Here is a 26,329-nt window from a genome sequence, read left to right on the forward strand (position 1 = left end):
TGCTTCCTCTAAAGTAACTTTTACTTGATTTACGCAAAACAGGTAAACCTCGAGCCAGCACAACACAACCGCTGCTACCGCTCGGAACCTCGTCACTTGCCAAAGTTGTCGGAACCTCGTCACTTGCCAAAGTTGTGCAGATATTGTCGGCACGGGGCTCGAACTAAGGTACATAGTATATAGTAAAATGTACAGCCGTTTCTTGAATTTGGTTCAAGATGTCATTCCGGCTCCAAACTTTTAAAATGCACATTTAGATCCTCAAACTTGCTAATCGTATCACGTGAAGTTCAAATCATTATTTTTAAGTTATAAAGTGGAAGTGTTCAACTTATGTAGAGCTTACATGTGGATTTAAATTTTATTTTTAAAATTTTCTAGTCAACTCTTATATTTTCTATGTTTTTCCAAAATTTTATTCCAAAACTTTATGCTGAATATTTTCTTTTCCAATATTTCCACCAAAATTTATTCTTTTTATTTTGTTTTTTACAAATATGATGAGCAATCTTTTATAGATCTTTTGTATTTGAATATATCTATGCAATTGGCATAAATTATTTTGGTGCTAATGTAATTTTTATTTGAACAAATTATATAACTTTTAATTTAGGTTAAACAACTGTGATTTGTACCTCACATGATATGGTTTGCAAGTTTATGGATTTAAATATTTATTTTTAAGATTTAGGAACCAGGACGATAACTAAAACCAAGTTCCAGCATCGACGGTGAATTTTATGCGCGATCCTGCCAAGACGGATGGAACAGAGAGCTGGTAGATCGCATCCCCGGCGGCGGGCTGACAAGCCGATCCCGGCTGGCCGGTCGGTGGCAGCAGCACGGGACGGGACGATCGCGCCGGCGGACGCGACAAGGAGTCCGGCCGGCGCGGCGGGGTCGACCGATTCAGTGTGCGTGGACCATTATATTGGACCGTGGTGGCATGCACGCACCGAGCATAACATCCGGTGGGCCCAGCGGCAGTTACAGCAGGCATGGCTGTGGCTGGCACTGACTGACAGGAGCGGCCCTCACTTCCATCACCCGCTCGCCACACCACCAGGCTCACAGGCTGGCCCGGGCCCCGCCTGCTGCCCGACAGGCGCGCCCGCTCCCGCCAGGCGCTAGCAGCTCGCCAGTGCGGCGGTTCTCACCGCCACCACCGCAACCAGCCCCCGAGAGGTCGGTCCCGTCCCCGTCCGTCCAGCGAGCCCGACGCGGACGCCGCCAATCGTATCCCGCCCGGCGCCCGCGGCCGCTTCCCCCTGGCGTACGTGCCGCCGCGTGCCCTGCCACCGCCGCGGTCAGCGTGCTGCCCCTGCGCGGCCTACGGGCTACATATACCGCGCGCGCGCGCGGCCTAGCTCGCTCCGTCCCTCGCTCTCGGCCTCCGTGTGGTGGGCGCGGAGCTGCCGCGCGCTCGCCGGGAGAGACGGCACCGGCCCAGCGATACTTGATTTAGCGGGCAAACAGCGGGCAGCGGCTAGGCCGCGGGCCGACCGGCGGTGCGTGCGTCCATGGCTCGTGGCGCGGCCGCGATGGCTGCAACGACGGGGACGCTGCTCCTGCTCCTCGTGGCGGCGCCGGGGACGACGGTTGCCGCCGGCGACAGCCGCGGCGGGGTCCCGGGGCCGGAGGAGGCCCACAGCAGGCGTTCCACTTCCACCGAGGTAACCTAACCCGACGCCTTCCCGTTCCCCCCTTCGTTACTTTGCTTTGTCTAGCTTGCTGGTCGGGACTGAGGGTGTGGCCCACGACACGCTCCGGTTATTCGGTACGACTCTCTCCACGTTTAAATATATAATTTTTACTATAAATCTAGATTTATTATAAAATCTATACATTTAGATTTATCAAAAGAATCTATATTTTAAAATGGAGAAAGTAGCATTTTATCTGCGTGATCCGGTTGTCAGTTTGTTACTACGTGCACGGACCCTTCAGGCAGCAGCCATGGTGGTAGGAGCGTTCTTGTAGAGTAACGTTACTACTGCCAGAGCTTGGCTGCCACAGTCCGTGTGGACCGTGACGTGTCATAGCAGTGGGTTAATCATATATCTGTGGGGCCAAGACCACTCATAGATCCTTCGGAGAGAGTCAGACAGAGCAGTGCTCATAGGAACACGATATGTTTCCGGACAGGAGCTTGGAACCATGCTCCCGCGTCGCAAGCACGCGTTCGCGTCCACGTAGTAGGCAGACTCACCACGTAAATGCAATTCAAAAGATGAGATCACTCACAAATACCAAAAGAAAGTGAAATATGTTTAAAAAATTGTTAGATAAAGTTTTGCGTGGAAGACCACGTGCTGGTATTCTATGACTCGTGCATTTTCAATCCAAGGAGGAAACAGTAAACTTTGTGTGTACTCCATTTTGGGCCATCATTCGTGGATCTGGCTGGCTACCATCTTCTGAATTCTGACAAGACCAGGAACCATCAGCTAGCTGCTCCTTGTCCGCATGCGAGAGATCCTCCGGACTGCCTGCCCCCGAAACGCGTCGGTTCACACGACCTCGTCGTCGCCGCTCCGAGGTGGGTGACGTGGCCGCCGCTGTGCGGCTCTCCATGGATCCCCAGTCAACGCAGCGGCGCTGGCCCGCAGGCCGCGCGCCGGTACAGGACTTAGTAGGACAGGAGTGGCGCCCCATCGCTCGCTCCCAACTGAACTCAAGATCGAGGCGGTTGGAGTGACAGTGAGGAGCCGATCGACCACCGCTGGAAGGGAAAGAAACAGAGGAGGAATGCAGCGGGCGTCCACGGCTAGGGGCGCCGCCGGCTCCGGCGCCGTGCTGCTGCTCGTCCTCGTCTCCGTCGCCGTCTTGCCGGGCGCCAGCGGCGGCGGCAGGAAGACGGCGCTCGGCGGGGAGGCCAGGGGCGTCGCCCGGTACTCCAACAAGGTACAAGCTACGTGATATGTAAGCACGAGAGCATGCGTGGCTGGCTTTTGGTTTCGAATTCAATCAACGCCTTTGTATTCTGACCATCTCTCGGTGTCGTTGCTAATATTTCGATCGAGATTTTTTGAAATGGTATGGCTTCTTGAAAGATGGTTTCAAACTGTTGCGATCTTTCTTTAAATTGCGTACAATTTAATAATGTCAAAATGGCACTATTGTATGATGAGAGAGGAATCATCGTGTTTGGCCCAACGGGCCGTTAGTGGGCTTCAGGATTCGATGATTAAGCTCGTCTGATCCATCCGCAAATCAATCTCGCGGCGCAGGGCGCGAATGTCGAAGCGGCACCGCCTCCTCGCCGCACGCCGGCGCCGCCGGCCGCCGGATCGCCGCCGGCAGCCGGGTCGCCGGCCCAGTTCCGCGGGCAGGCGCGCCTCCCGCGCTTCGCCGCGCCACGCCGCTACGAGCTGCGCCTCCGCCCCGACCTCGTCGCCTGCACCTTCACGGGCGCCGCCGCCGTCACCGTCGCCGTCTCCGCGCCCACCCGCTTCCTCGTCCTCAACGCCGCCGACCTCACCGTAGACCGCGCCTCCATCCGCTTCCGGGTACCGAGATCTCTCCGGAGGAAAACTGCTAGCATGTATTGGTCCCTTCTCTTGCCGCCAAAAAATGTCATCTCGGATGCTGGTCCGGGCCCGGTTCTCGCAGGATTTGGCGCCGAAGGAGGTGGTGTTCTTCCCGGACGACGAGATCCTGGTGCTCGGGTTCGCCAACAACCTGCCACTCGGCGAGGGCGTGCTCAGTATCAAGTTCAACGGTACGCTCAACGACCAGATGAGGGGGTTCTACCGGAGGTACGGCTTTCGTATGATCCTCAACTCATTTTTTTTGGCACATCTACTGAGCGTTGCTGAAACGAAGAAAGGACAATATTATTGGCTTTGTTGGGACGTGTGATTTCTTTAATCCTTTGAATAGTGCTAGCTCCTAAAATTCATGATCATCTATAGGCGGATCATCGTATTGTAGTAGTCAAAAGTTAGCATAACTGGACCTGAGAGTTATTTTGAAAATTTGACACTGTCCAATTCGTCTCCGTTCTGTATCTTCTCTTCATTCTTTCAAGTGCTGTTTTTTTTTCCTCTACTAATTTCAAATGCTGTTTGATTGCAGTAAGTATCATTATAAGGGGCAGATGAAGAATATGGCGGTGACACAGTTTGAGTCTGTGGATGCTCGGCGGTGCTTCCCATGCTGGGATGAGCCTGCATTCAAGGTGATTATTATAATAGAATGAAATATCCAATAATCTGGTTCTTTTGTGCTCTGAGCAACATTTTAATTGCACTTGGGTACATATATGGTACTCCCTTTGTCCCAGAATACAGCTACATTTAGGTTTTTTTTTCCCAATTCAAACTTTTCAAACTTTGACTATGGATAGCAAAAGAATCATAAAGATTGACAACATAAAAATGATATTAGTTGATTACTTGATTCACCATGAAACCAACTATCATAGTATGCAACCTTTTCTATTTAAAATTAATTATTTTTGGAGATATTGTTAGTCAAAGATGAAAATGTTTGACTTTGAACAATTTTAAACGTAGCTATATTTTGGGATGGAGGGAGTAGCAAATTTGACTTCAACCTATAGCTTATGCTCCTCTCATGTACACACACACCCCTAAAATATCAATGAAAAGTGACCTATTTTGTAATGATTACATTTTGCTATTTCTATTTTTAGGCTAAGTTCAAGCTTACCCTTGAAGTACCACCTGGGATGGTGGCATTATCCAATATGCCAATAGCTAATCAGACAGTTACCGGCCCTATCAAGACTATCAGTTATCAGGAATCACCTCTTATGTCAACTTATTTAGTGGCTATAGTTGTTGGTTTGCTTGAATATATAGAGGGTGTAACACCAGAAGGTATCAACTCAATTTTTCTAGCATTGCTTTGATAGCTTCCATTGAGAGTGTTGGCCATCTTTCTTTTCCCCTCTCTCTTTCTATTTTCTTAATCTTGTTTAATAATTACATAAAGGCACAAGAGTTCGTGTGTACACTCAAGTTGGTAAGAGTAATCATGGGAAATTTGCACTGGATGTTGGAGTGAAGTCATTGCATCTCTATAAAGAGTAAGATCAACCATACTTTGCTTGTAAACAGGCTTGTAGAGTACCATAACCCATGATTACTATAGGATGGAAGCACTAATATAATGCTCATTTGTTTGACTTTTTAGTTACTTCGGTACTCCTTATCCACTCCCCAAGTTGGATATGGTTGCTATTCCTGATTTTGCTGCTGGAGCCATGGAGAACTATGGGCTGGTTACTTACCGTGAAGTAGCTTTGCTTTTTGATGAGGAGTCTTCAGCAGAATCCAGCAAACAGAATGTACCTTTCGTTAACTCACAAAGTTCTTTGTTACATAACTTCCCACCGTATATCTTTCAGTTGTTACAAATGATGAGCTACTTCCTCACTTGATTGGTGCTTTAAGAAAATCAGAATATATTTGATATCTACGATCAAATACAAGTCAATTAATTCCGCATTAATTTCATAGTTAGATCCATAATTTTGGATGATCAAATACCAGCTGCAGAGATGTCCTTGCTTTAGTGATCTCAAATTTTCTGTGTTTTAGATTGCAATTACTGTGGCACATGAGCTGGCTCATCAGTGGTTTGGCAATCTTGTAACCATGGAATGGTGGACTCACTTGTGGTTAAACGAAGGTTTTGCTACATGGGTAATCAATTTGAGAACCTAACATTTCAAAATTTTCTATTCTCCGTCTGCCACTATATATTGAGTAAATAAAATTTTTTCTAACAGGTGAGTCATCTAGCTGTAGATTCTTTCTTTCCGCAATGGAATATATGGACACAATTCCTTGATGCCACAACCGCTGGTCTCAAATTGGATTCACTTGAAGAATCTCACCCTATTGAGGTAACCTCCTTTGCGATTTACTATGAACTAAGGCCTTGGTCCAATGGTTTGAAAAATAGCTGTGTTTCATGCACTATGCTGGTTCATCACTTTGTATATAACTAAAGAGTAAAGACATTGCATGTTTTAAGTTTGACCATAACCTTATTGTAGATGTCTACTAGATTGCAGTAAAAACATATGGGTATATTATGGAGCAGAAATGTTAATAATTAAAAATAGCAACAGCAACAGTTACGATAAACTCCTTACTTGTCCTCCTTCTAAGCCAATTTGGTATCGAAGAACTACCCTTTTTGCTTTTTTTACTTTCTCTTTAGTTAGTGCTAGTGTTACCTGGACACTGACATGGGTGTCGGAGTAGACTTGGAGTCTGGTTTCTGACTTGATAAAATACTTTTGGATATGGCAAATAGCACTTGGAATCTGATATAAGTGTTGGAAAGCGATGCGGTTCTTGAGCATCAAACTCGATTAAAAAGTTATGGGCTCGGGTGTCCCAGTAACACTAGTTACAGTTAGAGCCTTTTATTTTCCTTTTAGTAAGAATTTTGGGAACAAATCGCAGCCTTTATCTATTTTTAGGTTGGGAGGGATTGAACTTGGGCTGATGGGGTCACGAACCTTTGCTGACCAGGAACCCATCCAATCTCACTTTTGAAATGCTTATGGAATATAAATTGAAGCACAAAATTTACTGAAAATTTTTAATTTAAAATTTAGGGACCAATTTCAGCAACTAACTCCATGACTTAGTTATCGGCGCTAACTTTTTCACCTTCATGGTACTAAGTTGTGGTTAATTTTGCTAACAGTATTCCTTTTTTGTTCTCAGGTTGAAATACATCACGCCAATGAAGTTGATGAAATTTTTGATGCCATAAGCTACGATAAGGGTGCTTCTGTTATTCGCATGCTACAAAATTACCTTGGTGCTGAGCGTTTTCAGGTTTGGATTGGCTCTCCTTGAAACTCTATTTCAGTATTTGATCTTGGTATTCTGTAGTTCCTTGAGTCAGCATCTTCTGCTTTATTATGCTGTTTAACAATATATGGAATCATCCTGATTCCTTTACATTTTGTTCTGATAAGCAACAGTATCAATCTCATTTTTATCTCTTAATTTAGTTGCCACACAGGTGCATGTGTTTAATCCACGACAATGCGTGAATTGTCATGAACCATAATATTTTTTTTTCTCCTGTTGTTTCTAAATGCTTTATAGAGTCAGGGAATATGCTAGTCCAAACCTCGAGCGCAATCATGCTGACCGTATTGGTTTTGGGCACTCAGGAAACATTCAAGGGATGTACTGTATGTGTTATGTTCTATGTTTCTGAGGGCACAGTATATCCATTTCTTTCTAACTTGGCCTACCCATGTTTATTGCATAATCACTTGTGCGAAACTAATCAATTGGTTTAGTGCCATGAAAACTTGTTTTATTGGTCAAATAGACTAAATCTGGATGATTCATAGACGAAAAATATGTAATCGAGAAATTGGTTAATTACTTGACAATAATCCATGAATTAGGAAGTCGCTGAAAGGAGGTTTAGTATCCTTTATTAAGGATCTTGTTTTTATAAAAAATATGCCTGGGAGGAGTCCCATGTAAAAAAGATATGTTAAACTGATATTTTTAAAAATGGCCGAGTAAGCCATAGTTCTCTTCAACTCCTCTTTATTTTATCACAAGTTGTATTTGATTCTTATATGATCAGATTGTGGTTTATCTGTATCCGGCTTATATTTTTATTGATATTTATTTTATTCAGTGAAGACTGATTTTTTCCTGCCTTTTGCTATCCAGTTTTATTTGCTTTTACTCTCTGGTCCCTTGAGTAGTTCTCCTAGTACATCTTATTGTGCTAAATTTGGGAAATTTTTTCTACTCTTTCAGAAAGCGTTGGCTTCATATATACAAAAATTTGCCTACTCAAATGCTAAAACTGAGGACCTGTGGGCTGTTCTTGAAGAGAAATCTGGTGAACCTATCAAGAATTTGATGACTACATGGACAAAACAACAGGGGTATCCTGTTGTTAATGCAAAGCTCAATGGGAATTATCTAGAACTTGAACAGGTTTTTATAAGAAACCATCCTTCCTATGAATCTTTGCATTCATCAACGTGTGAACTGCTGAATCGAGTGTAAAATCATGATGGTTTATTTTAAATGGAAAATATAGCATGTTAGTTCGTCACATAGATCTGCATATTCTTGTTCTATGTTATTTTGCTTCAGCCTTTAAGAAGTTACTATTCCTTTTGTTGCAGGCACAGTTTTTGTCAGATGGATCCCCTGGCCATGGAATGTGGATTGTCCCTGTAACTGCAGGCTGTGGTTCATATGATATGCAGAAAAAATTTCTACTGAAAGGCAAAAGTGATAGGCTGGATATAAGAGACATTGCTTCCCAGTGTGGTAACCAAGAGAAGGGTGGAAACTTTTGGATTAAGTTGAACATTAATCAAACAGGATTTTATAGAGTGCAATACGACGATAAACTTGCGGCTGCACTTCAAACTGCATTGCAGTCCAAGAAGCTCTCTTTAATGGATAAAATTGGTAAGCACCACGTGTGATACTGTTAAATTTTCTTATCACTTTTGGTGACAGGTACCATCACATTGACACTGCAGGTATTGTGGAAGATTCACATGCCTTGTCTATGGCCTGCAAGCAAACCTTGACAACGTTGTTACGTTTACTTTATGCTTATCGTGAGGAAGCTGATTACAGTGTTCTTTCACACATAAATACTGTATGTAAATCTTGTATAACAATTTGATTCCATGAATTTGATCTTGAGTACGATTTGAACATAAGTTTCTATGCAATTTCCTTTCACTTCACAGGTGAGTTTAAGTGTTGCTAAAATATCGGTTGATGCTACTCCTGGATTGGTCGGTGACATCAAACAACTTCTGATCAAGCTTCTTCTGCCACCTGCTGTGTATGTCAAACCATGTCTTACATTGCCTGCTTCTGAGTAACTTTAATCTTCATTGCCCTGAGAATGATCTTGTTTCTGCTTTGCGTGTTTGGTAACACGCCTTGCTCTACGTGCTGTTTTCCAGTACAGCTGTCTGTTTGCTATGACTTATCCTCTGTTTTCCCCACTTCGGCCACATGACATTGTCCTTGTTTTTTTCTTTCAGAAAATTAGGCTGGGACCCCAAGAATAGTGAGAATCACCTGGATGCATTGCTTAGACCAGTGCTCTTGGTTGCTCTTGTTAAACTTGGGCATGATAAGAGTATAAACGAGGGAATTAGGCGTTTCGGCATCTTTGTACATGATCGCAACACTTCACTTCTTCCTCCCGATACTAGAAAGGTCCCTGCCTTTATCTTTACTTTACATGATGCTCTTGTGTTTTACTTACCTCATCTGTATGTCTTGCAATGTTCTACAGGCTGCATACCTCGCTGCAATGCAGAACGTTACTACTTCATACAGATCTGCTTATAATGATCTTCTGAAAGTCTACAGGGAGTCAGATGAAGCAGAGGAAAAAGGACGTGTCTTAAGTATGTGGCTTTTCAATCATTCTTAATTTAAAAAAGCTTGCTGGCAAGTTGTTTTTTTTTGTTCTGAATGCTTTGTCTCCTTGTTCCAGGCACATTGTGTCATTGCAAGGATAAAAATATTGTTCTTGAGTCATTGAATCTCCTTTTTACCGATGAGGTAGACCATTTTTTTCTTTTTCGTTTCTCCATGATGACATTGAAAGCTCAACCGAATGAACTTGTACTCATATGTGAAAGCTCAACTGTTAGATGCAATGAGACCTTGTTTGCCTCTGCTGCTTGTCAGGTTCGCAGTCAAGATGCATATTATGTACTTCAAGGTCTTGGCGTGGAGACACGTGAAACCACTTGGCTGTGGTTGAAGGTAAAATCTCTTTTAGTGGATACAAGGACGAAACCCTCAAGTTTTAGTTCCAACATATAAGTTAACAGCTGAACCCGTTCCAGATATGGGATTCCTGTTCGAGTTTTGAAGGAAACAAAATATCTTCCCGTTTCATGTCTTTTGTACTAAAAGTTTGAAATTCCTGCTTGCCAAACAGGCCCTAGGAAATTGTGGTCCATCAGTCCATGGAAACATCACGGTGGAATATTTACAAGAATTACTTTACTGGTTCATCTTCATGCAGTTTTGTCATAACTAAAATCTTGAAATTACACCAACTTCCCCTCACCGATACCTTAAAATATTCGCTCAAATTAAAAGTGGGAACCATTTTTTTCTTATGGGTAACCATGAATTATTTGAAACATGCTGCTTACATGACACTTGTTCAATGCGGATGCAGGGCAACTGGGATCGTATTACAAAGAAATATGGGGGCACACAACAAGGAGGTTTTATCAGATATGTCCTTACATTGGTAAGTTTATCACCAATCTTTATTTCCAAATCCCGCACCTTGTTACTCCCATCAATCAGCTGAACCCCCCTTGTTTCCTGTGATCAGTTCGCCTCCAATGAGAAGGCAGCAGAGTTCTCCCGCTTCTTTGCCACACACAAGAATCCCGAATTCGAGAGGACGCTGAAGCAGAGCCTTGAGAACGTGCGGATCAATGCGAGGTGGATCCAGGGCATCAGGAGCGAACCCAGGCTCGCTCAGACGGTGCAGGAACTGCTGCGTGGGCCCTGATCTGCCTTCGGTTGGGTTGCAGGGGTGTGGCTGGTAATAAGGTGCCAGCAGATGGCATGCGTTTGTACATTCTCAGTGTGAAAAGGTTGTCTCTCATAGTGTTCTCTGCATCATGCAAATGTAAGCTATTCGGTTCGATTCTTAGCCCAAGTATGTATCAGTGGTCGAGTGCCTGATTTAAGAAGTATAGAGATTAAAGAAAATGAAACATAGTTTGTATTTACCCAAGAAGAGGGTTTTCCTTGCGCACGTTTGATGGCTGTTTGACCATGGACATTTCAGTATCTGCAGCAAAATTCACACGCTTTCGAGGTGACACTCTTATAAAATTGACGTTGGGGAGAATGACAAATTATGAAAGGTTTTGTGTGAATTTAATGATAAACACTGGTTTTTTATCCAAATGCGTAGGATTTGTAAATATTGTTTAAGAAGATTTGCAAGTATTGTTGATGCAATCCCTCTCGTCCAGACGCTCTTGGGAGTTCCACGGTTACATCCATCCCGAACAAGCGTGTAGTTTTGTATAAAAAAATTAATCTGAGGTTGCAATGTTTCCTAGAGCTAGTTATTTAGTTTGGTCCCACTCACTCTTACCTAGCACTATGGAATAAATCCTATAGACCCATACTAGCTACCTCGGTGGAGTGGCCATATGACCATTCTAGTCCATGGACCTTACAATACTCCCACCATTACGGATTCGACGTTCTTTTCAACAACCAACTCACCCACCCGAGATAAATGTTCTTGGCCATGTCCGATCATTTATACATCAAACGGATGCCTATGTGCCATGCCATGTCCCCATAGGACCCACGCGCCATGCATGCCCAACATGTCCGCACATATGATTAGTATGTTCGTGAAACTGCAAGATTTGGCTCTGATACCATTTGTAACAATCCAACTTAGAAAAATAGCTCGGGTATGCTCTACACGCTGAGTGGTTCACACATACACTGTAGTCTACTTATGCTTTCGTTCTCACTTCATGTAAAAATATTAAGCCGATGTTACAATACTTTCTTGAGCTAGTTATCTAAATTGACATCATTCACTCTTCCCTGGTAGTACAGGACTAAATCTCATACTAAATACCTTGGGTGGAGTGGTCTCATGGGCATTCTGGCCCATGGGGCTTACAGATTTTAGTGGTTATTTTGTGTAAGTTGATGTACTAGCAATGCAAATTTTTTATCTGCTTTTTATAGTGGTTCTATCTTGGCTTTTATTTTGTAATGGTTTTTTTCCTACTTTGTAGCATAATAGATTTGAACTTGGTGAGTAGTGATCTGCTAGAGGTGTGTTGGGCTCTGGTGGCTTGATCACGTGCTCTAATACCTTAGACGAGACATATAATGAGTAAGGCCACGCCAATCGCAACTTTTCATATACACATGTGCATGTAAGATTAACCAGGATCATTCATTTGCATTGAGATTCGTGTGCATAGATAATGGAAAAGAACATCGATTACACTTGGGATAAGGTTCTGTTTGGATCCTATGACTAAATATTAGGTCTAAACTTTACTCCCATCAAAATTTTAGTCACACATCACATTGCAACTAACCATTAGTCCTCCAAAACCCATCTAATTTGGACTAAAAGTAGCCAAAAGGAGTCAACCATCCTAGAAATGACCTAGTACCCCGCACCTTATCCCTTCGTGCATACATAAAGGAGGGGAAAATAGATTTTCACTATCTCCTAACTAATTTTAGTCCTACGGTCCAAATATGGTACAAACTAATTTTAGCCAGTTAACTTTTAGGCCTCTAAAGTTTAGTCGAGTTCTATATGATCCAAACGATGCCTTAAAGTCTCATGGTAATCTAGCTGGTAATCTAGCGTTGTTATGTTGTAGGACGATGAATTAATGAGTGGTCTCCTTGTATACATAGAATAATAATGATCCAATTTGAACATTCAATTGCACCATGTTTACTACACAGGTGAAAAAAGCCTATTAAAAAATATTATAGATATGAGTTTTATTTACTAGTTTAAATTTTGTGGGTTATCAGTTGTGCGTTGTTTACTGCTGAGCTTGTGGATTGTCTGGTAGGGTATCAGTTTTGGTTCCTTCCATCTCCATCTAGTAAAATATCCATATATATTTTATAAAAATTCCATATTTTATTAGAAAATAATATATTTACATGCCTCCTCTTGTCAACGACTTGACTGTTGCAGTCCACGGCCTCCTTCGGCAATCTCAACTCTCGAGATGGAAACGCTGAACCGCGGATGTGCCATGAACAAGTTAAATGTCAGCACTACTACAAAACATAGATATTGTAACACACTTTTGTAGCACATTCATCATTGTGTTACCAAGAAGTTTCATAGGAACACAAACCTGGATGTTACTAACAAACACTATAACACATAGCGCTTGTTATGTAAAGTTGTGTTACATATACCAATTATAGTAACACAAAATTAATGTTACACCTAAAATCTTACAAACATGTAATATTTTGTAACGCATGCAAAATAATATTACAACTGAAGTGTTCCGAAGAAACTATTATATACTATTATCACTGAATGCGTAGATGTTTCTTTCATAAAGTTCCATATCTTGGCTATCACTTCCTAGGAGAAGGTTGTGAATACATCAGCAATAATAGGAAAATGGATCTCTCTTGATTAGATTAGGTGAGTCATGAGGGTATAATATATTTCAAGGATTTATGTAAATGATATGATAATGATAATGTTCAAATCTTGATAATCGAAGGTGGTCCTGAATTTGTTTACGCAGTTACATCACATCTTTTTAATATTGAAACACTAAAGGCCTATTTGGTTGCCTACCTTGGATGCCACGCCACGCCACACATCTCGCGCCGCAGGTGTGGCGGCCGAATCAGCCGCCGAATCTTAGGCGCATTGTGGCGCCGTCGGCAGGCAACCAAACACACCTTAAAACTATGAGCAGTATAAATATTATTGAGGGCATAAAGAACAATCCGAGGCTCTGAATTTCACCCCTAACACTAGAAAGCATCATGATTAGACAATGGGGAATGTGAAAGAAAATAGGAAATAAAATTTGATGTAAGAAAACAAAACTCCTTTTAGTTGGTGGCAAGATATAGGAATATATATTATGGGATCAGCTACATAGATGATGATGATAAGGCAAAGAGTACATGTACAAACAAAAGTTTGGCAAAACCATATGACAAGAAAGTATAGAATACTAGTAGTTATTACATATGAAACTCTTGCACTATCACGAAACTAGTCTATAGGTATTTGGAAATTGGAGTCATCACCCTATCCGATAGTTCTGTGATAAGAAAACATATATTAGTAACTACTAGTGTATCACATAAAAAAATTTGATGATTTAACAAGATGAATTGTAGTATATCGACTAAAGAAAATTGTAAAATATGTAAAGGATGTTCATTTGCAGTTATACATCGTTGATGAAGATAAGTAGCAAATAGTGAGCCATGCATAGAAGGACCTCACATTGAACTTTTAATTCCTTTATACAAATGTACTTTTACTTTCACAAAATAAAATTATAGAGATACAAATATTTTTAAATAATTTAGCTATATGACTCTTGGCAATTGCTTGTGGCATCATTAAGAAGTAGAATAATATGTATACCTGAACATGCCAGAAATCAAACTATGATTGGTCATGCATTGCATTGTTGCTAGCATCCACTGTTGTTCCATCAATGTCTGTTCTAACCCACTGATGCCTATTCTTTGCATTATTAAACATCTCTCCAAGGTGTGTGATATGGAATGGCTCAGTTTCTATATCATCTTCCCATTCATCAGAGCCCGTGTCATATATATATATATATATATATATATATATATATATATATATATATATCTCTTGGTTTCATCTTCATAACCACATACCACCCAGGATTTAGTTTGTCTTCAACATAAAACACTTGGTCTGCTTGGTTTAGAAAAATGAAAGGTTCGTGCCCGATCTTTTCTCCTGTATGTATCAGGTGTGAGAAGTTGACAAGTGTGTACCCATACTTATCTTTTTTTATTCCTCTTCCAGAAAGAACATCTACCCATTCACATTTAAAAAGTACCACAGAAAATTCCCTGAGTAGTTCAGCTCAATAATATCAATTATCCTCCCATAGTATGTCACATCACCTAAAACTGGTTTGGCATCACTTGCACTAGCGTAACTAGATGTTTTTGCAGTCAACACTACTCCACTATTTTGTGTTACCCCATCCAACCGTGAGGGCCTGAATCAAAAACCTCGATTGCTGAACGCACGATACCTTTTGGCTGCTTCTACAGGTCCACGGGCTAGCCGTCTGATGTCGTCTTTCATACCATAAAGGCTATTTTCCCTCTCAATTTGCACGATCTGTACAAAAATTCAAGTTTAGTTGTATACGTTAGTGCTAGATGTAAAGGATGTGAGGTGTGGCACTTACATAACCTCTAAACCATTGATGGAACTTCTTATTTTGTATTTTCTCAACATCTCTATGGCTCACTCGTCGTCCATTATGCTTAGTTGTGATCTCCTCAGCGTGAGCTCTGAAATTTACCTTGTAAGGAATTTACAGTCATGAAAAAGTTGAATTTATCTTTATGAGTTTGAGATAGTACCTAAGATATGGATTGACATCAAGACAATTGAATAGCACATATCTATATTCTTGTACTTTTGCCAGACCTCTTAAAACATAACTACGTGGATTTCCAAGTGCCCTTCCAGCATTAGGAAAAAGAGGTGATGCCTGTGTAGAACAACTTCCAAGTGTTTCATCATTTTTGTCATTCTTTGAGAGCTTATTAAGCAAGCTGTGAAAATCATCAAGAAATCCTGAACAGAGTGCCATAGCCTCTTTTGCCAAAATGGATTCAGCAATACATCCCTTTGGACGAGCTTTATTCCTCACTGTTGACTTCAACTCACCAAGGTACCTGCATTAAGTAAACAAAAACTTAAATGGACATGTAAAGAAATAGGTAAAAATATGGCCCTATAACTCCCAAGAAAAGGTTACCTTTCCACAAAATACATTGACCGATAGCAAACAAGACCACCTATTTTTGCCTCTGTTGCTAAATGAAGAACTAAATGCACCATCATAGTGAAAAATCCAGGCGGGAATATCATCTCCATCCGACATAATGTCATTATAATTCGGTCCTCTAACTTTTAAAGTTCACCTTTGTAGAGCACTTTTGCATTTAATTCTCTAAAGTACCCACATAGATCAAATAATACAGATGTGACATCATCAGGGAGAAGACCTCGCAAAGCAACTGGGAGTAGTTGTTGCATTAGTATGTGACAGTCATGACTTTTTAGGCCTAAAATTTTTGCTTGAGCAATGTTTACACATCTAGAGATGTCACTGGAATAACCATCTGGAACTTTTACATCATGAAGAACCTTGCAAAACTGTTGCTTCTCCACTTTAGACATGTTATATAAAGCAGGAGGCAAGTAATACTTATCATTAGCCCTTTTTTGTAGATGTAGATCTGGTCGAATGTTCATTTCTTGCAAGTCTTTCCGTGCCTGCAGATTGTCCTTTGATTTGCCCTCCATTTCTAAAAGTGTCCCATATGTATTTTCGCAAACATTTTTCTCTATATGCATAAAGTCAAGATTGTGGCGGAGCAAATTATATTTCCAATTAGACAAACAAAAAAGCCCACCAGCACCCTTTCATGTTTTGGACTTGTCGAAGTCATGAATTGATTTTATCTTTTCCAAAAGAGTTTCTCCAGAACAGGGTATAGGTTTTTCTCTATGATCTTCGGTTCCATCAAAAGAGTTGGCATTATAACGGCACTCATGGCCAGCCGGTAGGAATCGTCGATGTCCCATATAACACTACTTGTAGCTATTTTTCAGGCGCATGGAACTTGTTTCATCTCCACAAGATAGACAACCCAACTGGCTACTAGTACTGAACTGTGCCAATATCCCAGCCCCAGGGTAGTCACTCACTGTATATAATAATATAGCATGAAGTTGGAACAACTCATCTCAAGATGCATCATATGTGGGCATACCAAAGTCAAACAATTCATTTAGGTCATCATAAACTAGCTACATAAATGTATGGAAGTCCTTTTCGGGGTAACCTGGAATTATCAGAGTAAGCATAAGAGAAGAAGGCTTCATGCACAACCATGGAGAAAGGTTGTAAGGTACCAAGACAACAGGCCAGCAACTGTGGGTTGAGTTACACTTTCCAAATGGGTTGAACCCATCAGTTGCTAAATCAAATCTCATGTTTCGAGAATCCAATGCAAAGTCAGGGTGCTGAGTATCTATGGCTCTCCAAACATCTGAATCAGCAGGATGTCGCAATGCCCCATCCTTTGTACACTCTTCATCATGCCATCTAGTTAATTGGGCTTTTTGTTTGTGCATAAAAAGCCTTTTAAGCCTCGGTTTGATTGGAAAGTAGCGCAGCACTTTATTTGCGGCTGCCTTTCTTCTTTCCTTCTTTGTTAATGTTTTGTTATCTGCTTTACCTTTCCACCTTGAAGCTCCACATTTCGAACAGAAATCATGGTCTTTTTTGTCCTTTCTATAGAGCTGATAATTATTTGGGCATACATGAATTTTCTCATACCATAGACCAAGCTTTGCAATGATCTTCCGAGCCTCTGCAAATGTTCTTGGTATATTGGCACCATTTGGCAAAACAAGCTGTAATATTGAGAGGAAATCGTTTAATGATTTATTGCTCCACTTGTTGATGGACTTTACATGAAACAAGAGGACTAGGAAAGAAAGTTTTGATAGTTCACATCCTTCCCATAAAGGTTGATCTGCATCTCGTAGCAATTCAAAGAAAGATTGTGTTTCTACATCTAGTCCAGATTTAGAAGAACCGGGCGCATCAGGTTCATCTCTGTGAATTCCATTATCATCATATCTGAAAGCTTCTTGAACACCTGATGCATGTTATGGTTTAAACTCGGACGACACTGGGATTCTGAATCTTTATTAGCTGATATATATGATGCCGTTTCCCTATGGCAACCCCATATGGTGTATCCACGCAGCATTCCATGGCATACTAAGTGATCATATACTATAGGTTGCTTTTGTAACAGCATGTTGACACACTTGACACAAGGACATCTAATCTTTACATCTAATTTTTTCCCTCTGTATGCAAACTGATGAAAACCCTGTACCCCAACTATGTAGTCATCACTTGGTCTTTCAGAAAGCAATAACCTCTTGATAGTGGCTAAGTCCATTAATCCAGTGTGAAGAGAGTACTCTTTGTATGCTCTGCTTCTGAAATTGGACAGCCTGAAATAATTATGAATGACTGAAGTGAGGGAAATAATATGCATTTGATCAAGATAAAAAAAATCAGGTACACATTGATGTTAGAACCTTAAATAACAATTGAACTGGTAGGCACTGGTTTGTACAGAGTAGAAGAAATCATTATAGCTAACAATGATTGTAATATTCAGTCTTCATACATACACTAGTCACATGGTTTCTTAACCATATGCAGCGATTTTGGTTCTCTGGATTTTAAAGTAGTCTCACATGGACTGAACATATGCATGTGTCAAATGGACTGAATATTTGCATGTTTCACTTAGATTCAACATATGCATGTGTCACATGGACTGAACATTTGCATATTTCACTTAGACTGAACATATGCATGTGTCAGATGGTGAACAGTTCAGAGGTTTCTTAACCATATGCAACAAGTTTAGTTCTCTGAATTTAAATTAGTCTCAATTGGACTGAACATATGCATGTGTTAGATGGTGAATAGTTCATAGTTTGATCCACATATGCAGCAGCAAAAATTAACTAAGTCTACACCATATAAGTAGAGGTATTAATGTAAGAAATTGATTACTTCTATTATATCCAGTCTCCAACAAAATTCAGAAAGGAAAACTGCATTAGTGTTACTTTATTCTTTTCACGATAGACCTGCAAAGAATGATGACTAGTACATTTCCATCCCACTCATCTCTATCACCAGGTAGAATTATTAATTTTTCTTTTCAATTTTCAGGCTGTCATAGTATGACTACATGGCACATTACAAAGTCAAATATTAGTATTATCACAATATGCAAGCAGAAAGAGCAATGAGCCAGAACATTACCCACCTAATTTCTACGAAGAAGGTCATCAGGTCTTGAACTTTTAGACTTGGATCAAAAGATCAAAACTTTCAGACTTGGATCAAAATGATTAATTAGGTGTCTCCCAGCACGATAATCTGATAAACCTACTTGGATGCCTGAACATTATCTTGGGACATTGTGTGGCTGAGATGAGTAACGAGAGAAGCCAAAGATAATAGGGAAAGAGAAGAGGAATGTACAAGCTATGGATCGAGGATGGACTCCTTCCAAACCCTAGGCGCCTTTGGGGTGGTATAGCTCGATTTTGTGATGGGAATCAGGACCCAGGAGGGCATTGGAGAAAGATTTGTTGATCTTGTTTCATGGTTGGGGCGTCGGCGACTTGGCAAAACAGGAAGGCTAACATGGACCTCAAACTCTAGCTCGAACTCGAACTTAGATACACGCAAAGCAGGTCCGACTCGAGCTCTATATTGTGTCCGACTCAAATAAAGACCCTGTTGTTCAACTTGAGCTCAAATTACATGTTCGAGTCAAAGAAGCTGTCAACTCGAGCTCAAATAATGTGTTCGAGTCAAAGAACCTGTCCAACTCGAGCTCAAATAATGTGTCCAAGTCAAAGAACATGTCCAACTCGAGCTCAAATAACGTGTTTGAGTCAAAGAATCTGTCCAACTCGAGCTCAAATAATGTGTCCGAGTCAAAGAACTCAAAGAACGTGTCGAACTAGAGCTCTGTACAAATGTGTCAAGGAAGGTCACACACGGGTTGGAAAAAAAGAAGCTTACTGACATATATATATATAGGGAATTGATATAGTTTCTGGTTTGACCATGATTTGGAGAATTCCTTGGTCAGTAACTTTGCTCATTTGAAGATCTTGCATGGCAAAAACAACTTTGTTGAGAAAAAGGTTTTTGAGATAATCTAACAAGCTTCTTTCATCTTTATGGGAGTTTAACACATGAAAATTACATCTTTATGGGAGTTAAAACAAATAGAAGCCATATTATTCATGGCATACCACATTTATCAGGAGCACTATCACATAAAAACAACGTTTCTAGCTAGTATCCTTCAGTTTTGGTACACATTTTTCTTATCATTGGCACCTAACTTTTGTCATGAGTGTTTCCCTCCAACTTTTTACTGAGAGATTGGTTTCCCACCAAAATTTCCCACCAAAGAAAGTTCAGCCTGCCCCACCTCCCGAGACAAAGCCGGCAGTTCAGTTACATCTCTCCTCCCGACCTCCCTCTATTTGACTCCATCGCGACCTCCCTCCAATATCATTCTCACCTCTGATCCCAAGTGTGACTAATACTGCTCTGGATGATCTCACCTCCTGATCATGCTCACCTCCGTTCGCAAGTACAAGCTCTGGATCTTCTCATCAATCTGACCCTCCAGCACTTGACCCACACCATCTGTCGTATTCACAGTGCAGCACTGAGAACGACTCCATCATCCCCTACGGTATGCCATATCTCATCCCATCCCTCTCATCCTCATGACAATTCAATTGGATCTTAATTTACAGCAGTTCCCAATTTAAAGAATCATCTTCTAATCCTTCTACATGTGTGCAATCAAAGCATCATCTTTACCTCCCTTCAGTTAACCCTAGCTATTTTGATTCAGTTTACTTATCATAATAATGCTGTCAAAATTCTGATCCATTGTCATCTAAAATTATGCACGGCATGGGGCCTATAACTCTACTGATTTTGATGTTTGTGGTATAGTGCCTTCTGACACTGTTGAAGATATCTGATTCTGAAGCACTTTTGCTGCTAATGCCGTTCTTGTTTCTTGGAATATATTGTAGACAAGGATTTATTTTAATACTGCTTATTTTTTTGACATTTCCTTCCTCAAGATACTACAATACTTTATCTTTCATGAAACTCTAGATGTAGATAACATAACATTTTGACTATTTGCAATGCATAGTTCAGTGTCATGATCTGTTCTATTAACAATTATATTCAGTTGATACTCTTAATATTTTTCTAACCATATTATCTTCTCCCTCGGTGCTCATTTGAGATTAGATTGTGCTGCCATGGCTTCGGATATTTGGACCTTAGATCTTGAATGCCATGGAGCAGTTGCAGGACAGGAATATGTGCATAGGGAAATGGACAGAGATAAGATATGTTATTTCAACTTAATTGAGTTCATCGAGGAATATGGGTTCAACGCAATAGACTATCTATACTATAAGAGAAGAGATAGTTTGGTTGCAATACAATTGGATGCTGATGTGATGGAAATGCTTAAAGAGAATGAGAGGACGAAGAAGGTTAGCTTATTAGTGACAAGACAGAGAATGGCCATCATTTCACCAACCAAATCTGCACCAAATAAAACTAAAGGTAGCTTGACTTGTGTATGTTTGAGCATCCAAATAAAACTTACGCATGGTAGCCATTCTGTTTCTTTTTACATGTCATTTTCTTTGAAATTACTGTGTTGTTCATCCAAGCATTCAATCACATAGGCATCATACTGAACATGTTTTGATTTTTACCACATTTGATTATAGGGAAAAGGGGTACAAAGCAAAAGCAAAGCATAAATATAATTCAAACAAATGCAGAATATGTCAATGAAATTGACCAGCAGCATGATGAACCACCATGTACAGATGTGAAACATACTTGGATTACTCTAATACATGTGGACTGCAATACTAATGTCAACTTATTTCTTATAGGTGATGGCGATGACATAACCATTCAAAAGAGAACCATTTTGGCACATGTTTGGAATCTACATGAGGAAAAGCGAATACTAGTAAAGTGCAACCAGCTTGGACAAACTATTGGAAAGGAAGGTGGTCTTTTAGGGCAATTTTTAGGGACCATAGCACGAAATGGTGGGTATTGTCCTGTAGATGTCAATGATTGGAGAAAGGTCAAGAAGGATAGTGCTGAAACAATACTTCAATGCATCCAGGTATGCTACATTTTACAACACATATAGTATGCTGAAACTATACTTCAATGCATCATTGTGTCAGTGTTTTATCGGCTACCCACCGAGGGATATGCCCAAGGTGGTAAGTTTAGGTGAGGAGACGCCGAGATCAGGAACTCAAAGGTGCAAGGAACACAAAACTTAGACAGGTTTGGGCCGCGAGGTGCGTAATACCCTACATCCTGTGTAGTTATTTGTATTGCCTTGGGTGTAGTATGATCTTAATGATCTTGTTCTGAGAGGGTCCCTGTGTCCCTTTATATATCCGGGAGGCCAGGGTTACAAGGATCCTAACCAACACCAGCCAAGGAATCGTACCAGAACATATCTCGAGTAGATTCCTTCTGCATCAGTTAGCTTTATCTCCTACTTAAACGGGATAAATAAGAGATAAATGAGATAAATAAGAGATAAGACGGACTTAATCTCTTAAACCTCTTTGAACTACGTTATGTACGCAGTCCCGTGGCCCCGGGTCTGACAAGCCCCCGAGCTCTTCGTAGCTGAGTACTGCAGGCTTATCGAGTACTTTCGAAGTAGTCTTCGGCTTCTTTGAAGCTCCGTCTTGAAGTCCTCCTTCGAGTACTTACTTGGCTGCATCGAAGCTATGAGGTGCTCATGCCTTGAATTATATTTTAGATATGGTGTGTGATTAAAAAATCGCACTCCATATGGAGTACCCCTGAGCCTTAGGTTAAATCGGAGAATCAGGTTGAGGGTCGCATTAATCTTGAATCTTCCTTACTTACTTTTTCAAAATAAATTCGAAAAAGTAAGTAGTCGATGCCACGTATCCCGCAGCCCCCGAGCCTTGAATCCGAATCTCTCAGGTTTGGAAATAAGGATCCAAAAGTTGTGGTATGCAGTGTGAAAATGTCCATATGGTAAAAAACTGATATGATGGTACAAATGATGGAATTTAGATTAGACATTCGAAAAACCTCTTTTTTCGGGACAATTAACCCTGAAAAAATGATTAATCGAATATTTTATCTAAACAATCCATCAAATGACCCCTCAAATTCCAAATATTCTCTGAAATGACTCTTCAACTTCGGAACAGCAAAACTGTTCCCAACCGCTGGTTATTTAACTCCGCGATAATTCCAAGTAAAAACTGTGCTTCCAATCTGCAATTTGCCAAGAACCGCCAAAATCTCCAAATAGAGCTGCGCTCCGCCTTCATCCTTCCGAAGAAATCCCAATCTCCCAGATCTCCCTGCCCCTCTCCCCGCAGGCCCCGAGCAACTCGTGGCGAGCGGATCCAGAGATGGCGCCCAAGAAATCAGAGAAAGAAGGGAAGAAGAAGGAGGAGCAGCCGCCGACCGGAGAGTGGACACACAGTAAGTGCTCCCTCAACGATCTCAATAGGCTAGTTTCCGAGGGATTGCTCCAAGACAAGAATTTTGTCAATTGGCGCCCCTCATTCCGCGAACCTTTTCCTACGGAAAATATTGACGAAATCATCACATTTTACCATTTTGCCGAATGGGGTCTAGCCCTCCCCTCTTGTTCTTTTTTCTGTGGCCTCCTTTACTATTACGGGCTTGAGCTCCATCACCTCAACCCAAACTCCATTTGCCACATCTCAATTTTTATCCATTTCTGTGAAGCCTTCCTTGGAATCGAACCCCACTGGGATCTTTTCCGCTTCCTCTTCCGCATCAAACCACAACCCACCTCCAAGAATCCATCTGTTGTAGGGGGCACCGGCATCCAAATGAGACAGCTGGCCGGCGACAAGTACCTATCATACAAATTCCCCTCCAACATTCTCGGTGAAAAAACCATTGGTTTTATATCGAAAATCATACCCCCCAACTCTCAGAAAAGTTGAACAGTCTACCTGTTGTGAGGCTGGAGTGGAACATCGAGCTTTCCAGGGGGGACATGGATCAAGTCGAGGAGCTGTTAGACACCATAGCAGCGCACAAGCTGATGGGAGTGACCGGCACATCCGTCATGTTTTTCTTTTTCAAACGCCGAGTCCAACCAATCCAACAACGCCACCGTCTTGGCTTCGAGTACACGGGCGCTGAAGATCCATCTCGCATGTGCGCAGAGGAGCTGTCGGACGAAGCCGCGCTCCTCCGAGTCAAGCGGGTGCTGTTGGACGTGGATGCAGTCCCCTACGTCCTAGGACTGTTCTCCGCGCGAAGTCCTCCAAGATCGGTGAGTACTTGACTACTTTTTGTTGAAAACAAACTCTGTTCTGCCGCTGCTAACTGAAAACCTTCTATAGGGGCACACAGAGCTGTACCGGAGCTACCCGCCGCAACCCGACATCCCCCGACCGGACCACCTCCTCCCCAGCGCCGCAGCCGAAGCCAAGAGGGCCCAAGTAGCCGTGGTTCTGCCCGGCAGCGAGTCCACAAAGGGCGGAAGCCCCCGCGCAGAGAAAGAAGCCGAGGAGGAGGCGAGTAGAGGCAACTCCCCCGGACCATCCGTGGAGTTGGCCGATACTCTACCTGCGGTCCCGCAGGGTCGCCGGGTTGCGCGCAAGCGAAAAGCGCAAGAAATCGAGTCCTCCAGGTACGAAGATGCTGCCATGTTGTCATACACCAATGTAGTTGCATGCTAGCATTTCCCGTTTGCAGTCCTCCAGCTTCTCCACCCCGGCTCGGGTGCCTAGAAATGGAAACAAACCCAACGGCCTCTGCAGCGGTTACCATTGCCGTGGCGGGCACCGCGCCAGAGGCTGGTGTGACCCCGCCGCCGACAACAAGTACCCCGCGATGGGCTATGCGGGTGAAGAAGGCGGTCATGAAGAAATCGACACTGTAAGTTTGCACTCTGTTGCATAGTAATCATTCAGCTTTGTCGACTTGTATGATGGTATAACTGAGTCTGCTTTATTAGGTCTGCGAGCGCCGCTCCACGCAAGTTGAAACTGGCCGCTGCTATTCCAGCTCCTGAGCCAGCGGCCCTAGAGGAGCCCACGCCCCAGGAGCCAGCCCCCGAGTTGGACGCGATGCTGCCCGACTTGCCGCCCCCCGAGCCACAACAAGCCGAAGCCAAGGACGGTGGCGAGGAACAAGTCGAGGCCCCTGACGCCGCTCCTGCGGATGTCATGGGTAAGCATCTGACCGCCCAAGGCTAGCTGCCTAGACCCAGGCGTTATGTACTGAAAACATCTGGACTTGCAGGTGCCCAGCAGCCACCTTCTGGGGAAGCCGCCGGGACCTCGATTCCCGAGGAGCTGCTGATGGCCGAGCTCGGGTGCCAGGACGTCATCGCCGTCGATCTGGTGGATGACCCAATGCTGACGGCCGGCAACATAAAGACCTTCAAGAAGGCATTCAAAGAACTGTATGACTTTGCCATGGTAAGATCTGAGTACTTTTCAGCTTGTATGCATTATCGAGTTGTTTGTCTGACTCCCCTCCTTTATACAGAACGTGATCACTCACTCACAGAAGAAATCCGAGAAGTTAAAGGCGATCGTGAGTGGTCACCAAGAGCTTGCTGCCAAGGAGAAACACATATCCGAGGAGCAAACGAAGAACAGCTACCTCCAGAGAGAGCTCAACATGCTGAAGCAGGAATGTACTCGAGAGACATGGCTTCTCAAGAACAACCTACGCAATCTCGAGGAGCGGCTCAAGGAAGAGAAGAAAGCGCACCAAGGTAGGCCTTTTTCCTTCATCGAGTACTTTCCTTTAGCAGGTTTCCTTGGACGCTGAAAATATCTTCACCGCAGAGCTTAGGAAAATCTTAAAATACAAAGAAGAGCTGCTTACTGACATGAAGAATATGCTGTATCACCGTACAGATGACATCGAGAGGCTGCAGAAGGTAGTCGCCGATACTGAAGAACAGTTCGCCGACTGCCTTCGGCAAATCAAGACGCTGGGCGAGGAGAAGGGGCGGCGGGAGAAGGAATTGGAGATCCTCAAGGAAGCCGCCCAGACGCTCGTGGATATGGTGGATTCAGCAGAAGAAGGTGAAGTAGACAAGCAGCCACTGCTGGAACGACTTCGTGGGGCGCCGGAAAGAGTCGTCAAGTTCCTCGCGGAAGCCCCGGTCGCATGCGTCAGCCATGCCCTTGCATTTGTAAAATCTTTTTGGCCAGAAGCTCCGCTGGGAATGTTCGCGCAGGGAGTGGCTACGGAGTGCACTGAGGAGCAGTTCAACAAGTACCTCCAAGAAGCCCAACCTGTAGCTGAACAGATAGTACAAAGTGTACTACAAGACTAGGTGTAAAGAACAAGTACTCATTGTCTTGTAAATATTCTTATTTGATATTGCTACTTGTGTATGCCTTAGCTGAACTATCATCCAGACTTAAGGCAAAGTAGTCGACACTGCCCCGAGCGTACCAACCCCAGAAGTAGTCGTAGTAGCTCCGAGTAGGAACCCAACTTACAAGTTAGCCATAACCCGATCGAACAGGTCTAACCTGTTAGGAAAGAACGTGAGTATCATCGCGAGATTGCCGTGCTTATGGCAAACAAAACTACCCCGAGTGCAGCGACTCAGGGTGTAATCGAAATGACTCTTCATGCGAGCCCATCCAATAAACTGGATATAAACCAGTCGAACGGATCAACTTTGTTGGGAAAGAACGCGAGCATCATCGTGCAGCTGCCGTGCTTCCGGCAAGGAGTTGAAATTGCCCCAAGTGCAATGACTTTGGGCGTAGTTGACGTAGCTCCGTATGCGAGCCCCTCCAACAAGTT

The 26,329-nt window shown here is 42.6% G+C and overlaps 1 protein-coding gene across 2 annotated transcripts; it reads left to right on the forward strand.

Moving 5' to 3' along the window:
• The first annotated feature begins 1,357 nt into the window (after positions 1-1,357).
• LOC112880745 (aminopeptidase M1-C-like) lies at positions 1,358-10,826 on the forward strand. 2 transcript variants are annotated; one of them, XM_025945498.1, is made up of 20 exons: positions 1,358-1,673; positions 3,231-3,509; positions 3,613-3,758; positions 4,078-4,180; positions 4,658-4,844; positions 4,960-5,053; positions 5,161-5,314; positions 5,568-5,672; positions 5,759-5,875; positions 6,711-6,824; positions 7,779-7,961; positions 8,156-8,447; positions 8,522-8,643; positions 8,738-8,835; positions 9,041-9,218; positions 9,298-9,412; positions 9,502-9,569; positions 9,699-9,776; positions 10,201-10,275; positions 10,363-10,826. In XM_025945498.1, exons 1-20 carry the CDS (start codon positions 1,521-1,523, stop codon positions 10,543-10,545), a joined length of 2,844 nt encoding a protein of 947 aa, XP_025801283.1. In that variant the 5' UTR covers positions 1,358-1,520; the 3' UTR covers positions 10,546-10,826. The 2 variants fall into 2 exon arrangements, with proteins under 2 accessions (XP_025801283.1, XP_025801282.1); XM_025945497.1 differs by lacking the exon at positions 1,358-1,673 and adding an exon at positions 2,438-2,904.
• Positions 10,827-26,329: the final 15,503 nt, after the last annotated feature.

Source organism: Panicum hallii, chromosome 2 (genome assembly GCF_002211085.1).
Source record: "Panicum hallii strain FIL2 chromosome 2, PHallii_v3.1, whole genome shotgun sequence".
NCBI classification, from domain to species: domain Eukaryota; kingdom Viridiplantae; phylum Streptophyta; class Magnoliopsida; order Poales; family Poaceae; genus Panicum; species Panicum hallii.